Source organism: Hevea brasiliensis, unplaced genomic scaffold (assembly GCF_030052815.1).
Source record: "Hevea brasiliensis isolate MT/VB/25A 57/8 unplaced genomic scaffold, ASM3005281v1 Scaf71, whole genome shotgun sequence".
Lineage (NCBI taxonomy): Eukaryota > Viridiplantae > Streptophyta > Magnoliopsida > Malpighiales > Euphorbiaceae > Hevea > Hevea brasiliensis.
The window spans coordinates 8,232-19,093 of record NW_026615262.1 but is presented as its reverse complement, the minus strand read 5'-3'; the positions used below and the strand labels follow the sequence as shown (position 1 = coordinate 19,093).

At 38.9% G+C, this 10,862-nt stretch overlaps 1 protein-coding gene across 1 annotated transcript; it reads right to left on the bottom strand.

Annotated features, from left to right (window-relative positions):
• Positions 1-8,404: 8,404 nt before the first annotated feature.
• LOC131177720 (pentatricopeptide repeat-containing protein At1g31920-like) lies at positions 8,405-10,619 on the bottom strand. The gene has a single exon (XM_058142820.1). It carries the CDS (start codon positions 10,370-10,372, stop codon positions 8,567-8,569), a length of 1,806 nt encoding a protein of 601 aa, XP_057998803.1. The 5' UTR covers positions 10,373-10,619; the 3' UTR covers positions 8,405-8,566.
• Positions 10,620-10,862: the final 243 nt, after the last annotated feature.

Below are 10,862 nucleotides of genomic sequence, written 5' to 3'. Positions count from 1 at the left end.
ATAGCCTATAAGTTTGTAAGAAGTTAAGAAGAGCAGCAAGAGGCAATGAAAGCATGCCTATCCAAAATGACAAAGTGTATGAAGAAGTGGGCTGACAAGAACAAACGCCCATAAGAATTCCAAGAAGGGGACTTAGTGTTGGTAAAGCTCTACCAACATGGCAAGGGTGCGAAGGGTTAATATTAAGGATTATTAAGAAGATATGAGGGGCCCTATTCAATTGTCAAACAGATTGGTAAGCAAGTCTACCTACCAAGCTTAAACACGCATCCCATCTTTCATGTCAGTTTGCTTAAGCCATTTATGGAAGACCAAGAGGATCTAATTAGAGCAATCTCCATATAGATACTAGGAGATGTTTGCACCTAATATTCAAAGGAAGTGGAGGAAATTTTTTCAAACTGAGTTGTGTATCATGGCCACAAAGCACCAACTCAAGAGTTATTAGTTAAGTGAAAGGGACTACCAGATAATTCAGCTAGGTAGGAACCCTTGGAAGACTTATGGCGATTTAAAGATCAAATTGTCGCTTATGAAGATAGTAGAGCGTCGAGGGCGCCATTCGAATGAGTGGGGGAGAATGTTGCCTACTAAAGGTTCCCCAGACAAATCGCCCCAATTTTTCGCGACACCAATGATTCAGGCCAACCTATCTAAGTGGCAAGCCTATTAGGTGGCCAGGCAGCTAACAACAAGGATGAAGGAACTGTGTGCACTAGCGAGGGTCAACGGGCCAACCAATGCTCCAAAATGAGGTTAGATTAGTAGGAATCTGCCAACGCCTGTGAAAGCTGACCAACGCACCTTAGAATGTCCTAGTGCATTTTAGACAGTTTCAGTGCCCATAAGAAGTGAACAGCATATTCTAGCACTAGCAGGATTGGCTTAGCACGCACCAAAGTGCCCCAATAGGCTCCAAAGACTTCCAGCTAGCGCTAGAATTCTCTAGAAGACTCTAATCAACTCTAGCAAGCTTCACATACCAAGGGAAGGTTCCAAGCAGTTTCTCCAGCATAAAGGAACTTCAAGGAAGCTTCTTAAAAAAGCTTCACTCTCTAGAATTTTACCCCACTAAGTAAGATATTTTTGGGGGGATAATTCTAGATAATGTAATCCTAGCCATTCATTTTAAGAAGGTGGATTAGGAGAGATCTCCACCATCCATTTTAGGTAAATTTTTAACCACATATTTGAGGCACCATTTCAGCCACATGTTTAAGGAGGTGGCTTAGGTATAAATAGGAGATTAGGGACTTCATTTGGAACACTTAGAGAATCCACTTAGCAACCAACCTTGTACAGCCACCTTGTACATTTTGTAAAGCTCTCGTATAGTTTCTTTTCTTTGAGTAATATAAATATTTAGCCAATTTCTACCTACACTTTGCCTCATTACTGATTTCCTTCACAATCTCTTAGCCTAGTTTCTTGCCTTGGTTTTCCTTTTTTCACCCTTGTTAGTCTCACTTTTATTAGACTAACTTTGTAGGAAGGATGATAAGTACAATATAAAGGGGAGTTGTGCTGGTGCCATACGATAGTTTAAATGGCTCAAATGAAATCCCTAATCTCTTATTTATACCTAAGTCACCTCTTTAAACATGTGGCTGAAATGGTACCTTAAATGTGTGGTTAAAAATCTACCTAAAATGGACAGTGGAGATCTCTCATAATCCACCTCCTTAAAATGAATAGCTAGGATTACATTATCTAGAATTATTCCCCAAAAACTATCTTGCTTAATGGGGTAAAAATCGAGAGAGTGAAGCTTATTTGGAAAGCTTCCTTGAAGTTTCTTTGTGCTAGAGAAACTGCCTAGAACTTTCCTTGGTGTGTGAAGCTTGCTAAAGCTGACTAAAGTCTTTTAGAGAATTCTGGTGCTGGCTGGAAGTCTCTAAAGCCTACAAGGGCACTCTGGTGTGTGCTAGGCCAATCCTGCTAGTGTCGGAACATGTTGGGCACTAGAACTCTTTGACATGCGCTGGGTAGTTTTCGTAGGCGCTAGTAGATTCTTACCAACCCAACCTCATTTTGGGGAGCTAGTTGGCCTATTGACCCTTGCTGGTGTGCACAGCTCCCTCGCCCATGCTATTAGTTATCTGGCCATTCGATAGGCTTGATTGACTTGCTTAAACCTTCGGTGGCATGAAAAATTGGGGCAATTTGTGTGGGGAACCATATGTAGGCAACATTCTCTACCACCCATTCAAGCAGTGCCCTTGACACTTTACTATCTTCATAAATGGCAATTTGATCTTTAAATTGCCACAATTCTTCCAAGGATTTCCAATTAACTTCACTATTTGGTAGTCCCTTCCATTTAACCAATAACTCCTGAGTTAGTGCTTTGTGGCCATGATGCACAACTGGGTCTGAAACAATCTCCTTCACTTTCTTTGAATATTGGGTGCGAATATATTTTGGTGCCTTTATGGAGAATACTTTAGTTGGATACTTTCGGTATTCCACAAGTGGCTCAAGCATACTAACATGAAAGACATGACGCATTTTTAAACTTAGTGGCAAGTCTACCCTGTACGCTTGCTTACCAACCCGTTTCACAATTGGATAATTCCTCTCATATCTTCTTAATAATCCTTGATGCTGACTCTTTGCACCTTTGCCATGTTCATAGAGCTTTACCAATACTAAGTCCCCTTCTTGGAATTCTTGTAGGCGTCTCATCTTATCAGCCCACTTTTTCATGCACATTGTCGCTTTGGATAGGCATGCCTTAGTTGCCTTCTATTGCTCCTCCTAACTTTTTGCAAAGTTATAGGCTGCTACACTTACTCCTTTATAGCCAACAACTGTGGTGTTAGGAGTAATTAGCTACTGTCCTGTAATAATCTCAAATTAGCTATGACTAGTAGACTTGCTTCGTAGCAGATTATATAAAAATTGGGCCACATCTAGCAACTTAGCCCAATCTTGTTGATTAGCACTTACACAGTGCCTCAAATACATCTCAAGCACTGTATTAATCTTCTTCATTTGTCCATCTGTTAGGGGATGCATTGCGGTAGAGAAGTTCAACTTTGTCCATAATAGCTTGAACAATTCTGTCTAGAATCGTCTACTAATCCTAAAGTCCCAGTAGCTAATGATGGTCTTAGGCAGCCCCCAATATTTAACTACATGCTTGAAGAATAATAACTTGTTTGGAGTGTTATCCTTTGGTGCGAGGGATGAAAACACTATACCTTGAGAATTAGTCTACCATAACCAATATACACCCACTACCTTTTGAAGGAGGAAGTCCCATAATAAAATCCATTGAGACGTTTTCCCAAGGCTTCTTTGGAATATGCAGAAGCTCCAATAGGCCTGTGAGGTGTTGGTGCTCCACTTTATCTTGTTGACAAACAAGATAAAATTTTACTGGCTTTGATATTGTCTCTCATCCTAAGTCAGAAGTAGGCATTCTCCAACAAGGTTGCAGTGCGCTGGATGCTAGGACACCCAGCCTATCAGCTATCGTGGCACTCCTTAAACACTTCACGTCACAAATTATCACACTGTGGCATAGAGACTTGGTGCCCTTTAGTCAAAAGTAATCCATCTTCAAGCCAAAACCTCTTAGATTTGCCTTTTTTAACCAATAAAATGCAGCTTTTGGCTATAGAATTATGCTCTAGCCCTTACTTGATTCTTTCCAACAAATTGCAAGTGGGTTGGCTAATGTCAGCCAACTCACCCTTGCGACTAAGAGCGTCCACAACTAGATTAGCCTTGCCTAGCTTATACTTCATTTGAAAATCGAATTCAGCCAAGAAAACTTGCCATCTAGCCTGCTTTGAAGAAAGCTTCTTTTGAGTTTGGAAATAGCAAGTGGCTATGTTGTCCATCTTGACAATGAATTTGCCACCAAAGAGATTGTGGCATCAAGTGCGAAGGTAATGAACTACTATCATCATTTCCTTCTCCTGGACGTTATAGTGCCTCTCTATATCATTGAGCTTTTGACTCTTGAAAGCAATAGGATTCCTTTTTTGCATGAGAATACCATTGATGGCAAAATCTAAAGCATTGGTATGCACTTCAAATGGCTTCTCATAGTTGAGCAGATTCAACATAGTCTCTACCACAATTGCATCATTAAAATCCTCAAAGGCGTGCTGGCATTTGCTAAACCAGTCCTATGAATATCCTTTTTTTAGCAAATCCGTAAGTGTGGCTGCAATGGCAAAACACCCTTGTATGAACTGCCAATAGTAATTACACAACCCAAGGAAGGACCTTAGCTCGATCACTTTGGTGTGTGGTTCCCACTTTTGAATAGCCCTCACCTTAGAAGGATCCATAAGTAACTTGGCCCTTCAAATAATATGACCCAAGAATGCCACCTCCTTTTAGGAAAATGAGCATTTTTCTCTTGCTTCACATAAAGCTCATTGGCCTACAAGGTATTGAACACCATCCTCAAGTGTTCCACATGCTCCTCCAAGGAATTACTATAAATGACAATATCATCTAAATAAACCATAACATATTTATCAAGGTATGGAGTAAGTACCTTGTTCATGATTGCCAGTGCATTTGTCAAGCTGAAAGGCATGACTAAAAACTTGTAGGATTTGTAACACGTTACACATGTTATTTTCCCTTTATCCCCTTCAACAATGCGCACCTGATAGTACCTGAATTGCAGATCTAGCTTTGAAAACACATTTACTTTGCCTAGCTGATCGAATAAGTCCGCAATGAGGGGAACTGGATACTTGTTCTTGACAGTAATTTTGTTCAAAGCCCAATAATCGATGCACAAATGGAGTGACTCATCGTGCTTCTTTTGGAATAGCATCGGTGATCCATATGGTGCCTTGGAGGGCCTAATATAGCTAGCATCCAGTAGCTTTTTCAATTGTCTCTGCAATTCCTCAAGATTAAGTGGAGACATACGATAGGGGGTAACGGCAAGTGGTTTTACCCTTGGCTTAAGCTCAATCGCATGATCAACCACCCTTCCTGGTGGCAGCTTCATGGGAATTTCGAATGCCATGACATCCTTGAATCCTTCAAGTACCTATTGGATAGGGTTAGGGATAAATGCTCTCCCACCTTAATGCCCTTCATCATCTTTGAAGGCAACTAAGAACGTGGGCTCGTTCCTCTTTAGTCCCTTAGATAATTGCATAGCTAAAATAACATTGCCCCCACTATATTCCCTCTTAATAGGCATATAGTATGGCTGTCGATGTTGCAAAATATATATGGTATCTACATAGGGGACCAGTGGAGCTTGTACTTTACGTAAGAAATCAATCCCCAAATATAGCTGTTTCTCATTAAGTGGGGCGGTGGTCACATCAACCTTGCCATGCCACTGCCCAATTTGAAGATCCACATCCCTTGCAACTTCGTAAATGGGCATGCTTTTAGCAGTCACACCCTTAATCAACCCATGCACCTTTTCATAAGGCAATTTAATTTTGTCCACAAGTTGCTTGGACATGTAAAGAGTGTTCGCACCAGTGTCCACCAATGCCACCATTGATGTGCTATGAACATCAACTTTTACCAACATTTGGCCTTGGTTTTGCCCCTTAACCTTGGTCTTAATTGCATTTAGCAATTTTAAAAAGGCAATATGCCTCTCATCTTGTGGCTAGATTTTCTTTGATACCAAGGCAGTAAGCTTGCCCACTTAGGATGCTTAAATGCTCTATAAGGCCTATGAGGCCCATTACAAATAAAGCAAGCAATTTTAGCGTTAGTAGACTCACCTTCTTTCTCCTTAGCCTTGTCATTCGCCCACTTACTCCCTTTACAGTTTTTGCTATGCTTGGACTTGTCTCCACCTCTAGTTTTATGGCTACAATCTGCCTTCTTCCCCTTATCTTTGCTGGACTCCTTCCTTTTAAACTAGATAAGGGACTCAGCGACTGCCATTAGGTTGGCAAGGTCTTGCACACTCCTACGCTATAAGTCCACCTTTGCCTAATTGGAAGGGCCATCAAGGAAGCAGAATAGAGCATCCTTCTCCCCCATGTTGGGGATTTCCAACATTAATTCAGAAAGCTTCTTAACGTACTTTTGGATAGCGCCTTCCTTGTGTTAGAGGCTCCTAAACTTAGCTCGGCCTCACTTTCTACATTCTTAGGGTAAAATTGCCACTTTAGCTCCTTAGTGAACTCCTCCCAAGTAAAGATAGTGTAAGTCCCTTTTTGATACCTTCATTATGTCTTTTCCACCGCATGATTGCCACATCGCTAAAGTAAAGGGGAACATTGCGAATTTTTTCTACATCTTTGGTGATGCCAACTGCCTCAAAATACCACTCCAAGTTCCACAAGAAATTATTAATCTCATAAGCATTTCGAGCCTCTCTGTATGTTTTCAATCTAGGCACATCAATTCTAGCATTTGGAGCTCCCCTGCTGGTGCCAACCGTACTGACCAATACTATCTTGCATAATGCAAGCTCCTCCAACTTGTCCACCCTTTCCTTATAAGGTTGCCTCCATGGCCTGATCCCTCTTGGACAAAATATCAACTGCTGTATTGAGAGCCTTTTACATATCAAATTGCAGCTCACCCTCATCCCTCTTGAATTCTAGCTCGGTGAGACACAAATCAAAGTCATTGCTCCTGTCCCTTTGCTCCAACATGATACCTTCCAAATAGGCGAGTCTCTCCTCCAACGCAGTAATGACATCATAGGATTTCTCCCTATCCTTCTTCCCCTTCATTGGGGCTTGTGAGAAGCTAATGGGAGGTCGCTCAAATCTCGTGCTAGCTGACATGATGAATGCCCGAATAGCCTAACCTCAACCTTGGCTCTAATATCAACTGTCACAGTAGTAATGAAATTCCCTAATTAAAACCACCGTGCGACAGTAGCACAACTCCCCTTTATAATGTACTACTAAGCTTTCTTATAAAGTTAATCTAACAAAGTGAGACTAACAAGGGTGATAAAAGGAAAACCAAGGTAAGAAAATTGGCTAAGGGATTTGGAAGGAGATCAATAATAAGGCAAAGTATGGGTAGAAAATTGGCTAAGTAATTATATTACTCAAATAAAAGAAACTATACAAGAACTTTACAAAGTATACAAGGTGGCTGTATAAGGTTGGTCGCTAAGTGGATTCTCTAAGTGTCCTAAATGAAGTCCCTAACACCTACGCCACCTCCTTAAACATGTGGTTGAAATGGTGCCTCAAATGTGTGGTTAAAAATCTACTTAAAATAGAAGGTGGAGATCTCTCCTAATCCACCTCTTTAAAATGAATGGCTAGGATTATATTATCTAGAATTATCCCCCCTAAAATATCTTGCTTAGTGGGATAAAAATCTAAAGAATTAAGCTTACTTGGAAAGCTTTCTTGAAGTTCCTTTATGCTGGAGAAATTGCCTGGAACCTTCTCTTAGTGTGTGAAGCTTGCTAAAGCTAGTTGGAGTCTTCTAGAGAATTCTAGCCTTGGTTGGAAGTCTTTGGATCTTGTTGGGGCGCTCCGATGTGCACTAGACCAATCCTAATAGTGCTGGAACATGCTGAGCGCTTTTCATGGGCAATGGAACTCTCCGAAATGCATTGGGATGTACTGGGGCGTGCTGGGCAACTTTCGCAGGTGCTAGAGGATTCCTACCAATCCAATCTCATTTTTGGAACAATGGTTTGCTTGCTGACCGTCGTTGCCGCGCATAGCTCCCTCGCCCATGCTATTAGCCGCCTAGCCATCTGATAGGCCTAATTTGCTTGCTACTTCGGCAAGTTGGCCCAAACCATCAGTCTTGCAAAAATTTGGGGCATTTTGTGTGGGGAATATTCAGTAGGCAACAGATAGCTTTAGGACAATGGAAAAAGAAATGATTATGTGTTTTTAATTATTTATTAAATTTAGCATAATATTTAAGACATATATATTAAATATACATAGTCTTTTTTTTTCATTTATAATGTAAAGATATTATATTTTTACATTTTTATGAAATAATATTTAGAGAAAAATAATTAATAATTATTTAAGAAATAAAAATTAATTTAATTTAGATAGGCATATAACTATTGAAAATTTTAATATAAATTTAAATTGTATTTACTATATTTAATAAAATAATATATTTTTAAAAGAAAAATATAGAAAAAAATTAAAGTATATTATTAAAATATAATAATAAATAATCTACGTAACACGCGAATAACAGCTAATTATAAAACGGTTTTGCATATCTGATTTGTATAATTTTTTTTCTTTTTTGTAAATATCATTGCATATTTGGTAAATGTAAGAAAATAAAAATAGTTTTGTACTAATCAATTTAACTAATAACGACAATATTATTATTATTATTATTATTATTATTATTATTATTATTATTATTATTATTATTATTATTTTAAGTTAGACAATGCATATGCGGCACAGAAAAGTCTAAATGTTGTGTAAGTACTCATTAATTAAATGAATAACTAATTAATCATTATTAGTTGAGCAAAAGGTTAGGTTGAAGAAAACATCAAAAGTTGCAGGTCACAAGGCCAGTCCATCTCAATTATCAGCAGCTATTTGAGGGCATATTCAATTGAAATTTCCCCCTTCAAATAAGAAGACTTATCAGTTTACCAATAGTCTCTGCAAGAGCATGCTCCATCTTTGAAATGGTGGAAATAATTCCTATCTCTTACAATAATTTCCCTTGTATAAATCTTGGAAATTGACTTGGTGTATGTGTGGCAGTCATTACACATCCTCAGGTTCCTAGTAATTCTAATGGGAATCCCCTGAGATGCATGTATCAATGCAAAAGCAATAGCTAACTTTTGACTATGAGCTTTCAATCTCTGCCTCTTCTCTTCTTCATCAACATCTAGCAATATTTGTGATGTATCTGGAGAATAGCCTTCAAACTTCAACTGCCATTCCATCTGATGAATCATCTCGTAAATGTCTTCGCTTTCAGGGTGTGACATGTCCTGTGAAACAAACCTATAAATTTTCCTCTTCACCTCAACTAAACTAAATCCAGGTGTTTGATGTAAGTGCTGGCAAGCCAATTCTGTTCGAACCATAGCTGAATCTTCCCATTTTTTAGCTCTTGCATACATATGAGATAAAATCAGCAAGTCACTCGAATTATGCAAAATCAATGGTACTAAGCTCTTAGTTGCAATCTCACCAATTTTTAAGTTATGATGAGCTTTGCAAGCACTAAGAAGGCTTCTCCACACGATATCATTTGGATCGATAGGCATGGTTCTGATAAATTCTAAGGCCTCATTGAGCATTCCAGCTCTGCCCATAAGATCTACAATGCAGCAATAATGCTGAATTGTTGGTTCTATTCCATGCTCAAACTTCATTCTATTGAAACACTGCAGACCTTCCTCAACAAGGCCAGCACGACTACAAGCACTCAACACACCCACATAGATAACATCATCGGGCTCCAATCCTTCCTCAAGCATTTCAGAGAAAAACTCTAGAGCCTCCTTACTGCACCCGTGCATTGCTAGTCCTGAAATCATCACACTATAGGAAAATTTGTTCTTTTTTATCATTCTTTGGAAGAGGCACAACCCTTTTTCTATACATCCACAGTTGATATACATGTCAGTCAAAGTAGTTTGCACTGTTAAATTGAGTTCACTAATGTTCCTTAGCAATATTCCATGCAAGCACCTCCCAAAATCAAGGGCACCCAAATGACTACAAGCAGATAGCATACTCACATATAAGCTCTCTTCTGGCCTACAAGATCTGTCATGACCCATCTCCTTAAAAAGCTTTAAGGACTCACACCACATGCCAAAACTAGTGTGAACTGCAATAATAGCACTCCAAGAAGCAACATCCTTTAGATCCACTTGCTCAAAAACAGCAGACGAAAGTTGTATCTTCCCACACTTTCCATACATGTTAATCAAGCTATTCTGGACATACAAATCGCTCTCAAGTCCAATCTTAAAAATATGCCCATGAATTTGCATACCTTCCTTTATTGCCTTCAACCAGGCACATGCCTTCAGAAGAGAAGGAAAGGTAAAATTATCTGAGTGAACTCCCTTCTCAAGCATCTCACAATAAACAAACAAAGAATTCTCCATATTAAAATCCTTAGCATATCCTTTAATCATGGTATTGAATTCAAAAGTACCTGGTTCCTCAATTTGTTGAAAAATTGAAGATGCATAGTCCATGCTGCCCCAATCTGGGAGAGCACAAGCAGCCAGTAGATTGCTTGCACAGAAAGAGTTGGAAAAGAATCCCCACTTGAGGATTTGGGCATGAGCTTGCCTGAATTCTTCCATGTGCATGCATCTCCTCAAAAGGGTTAAGCATTCTTGCTCCTTCAACCTCAGATTAACATCTGGGCTTTCCTGTGGTAACAGAAAATGGGTTTGGTGAAGGACTGTTGTCCCAATCATCCCGCAATCAACATCATGATAAAGATATCAAGAATGCTACAGTTTTTGCAATGCAGGGTTAAAATAATTTTGATCAAATGGGAATAATTGGAAATGGTGTTTGAGAATAACAGTATCTTTGAATCTTGAGGACTGCTTGAAGAGAATGTGGATGTCATCCATGAGATTGAAAAGCAAAATCTAGCCAGAGAAATGGCGTCGCCTTATGGGACAAGTGGATTTTGGATAGGATAATGTTTTGTTTCGGTTTTGGCTTTTTCATTCAGCATTTTAAGTGCACGATAAAGGAAATTTTCTATTTAGTTCCTGTACTATTGTCAAATTAATTATTTAATCCTCATATCTTTTAAAAAATATATTTTGTCTACCTGTCTATTTATTTTTTAAAATTATATGGTTAATAATAAACACTTTTGTCCTTAGTTTTTATTTTTATAAATGTTTTTTTCTTTTTTTATTTTTATAAATGTTTTTTTCTTTGAGTTTTTAC

Excerpts from the sequence above, each read along its gene's own strand:
- LOC131177720 (XM_058142820.1), bottom strand. The coding sequence starts at position 10,372 with ATGATTGGGACAACAGTCCTTCACCAAACCCATTTTCTGTTACCACAG.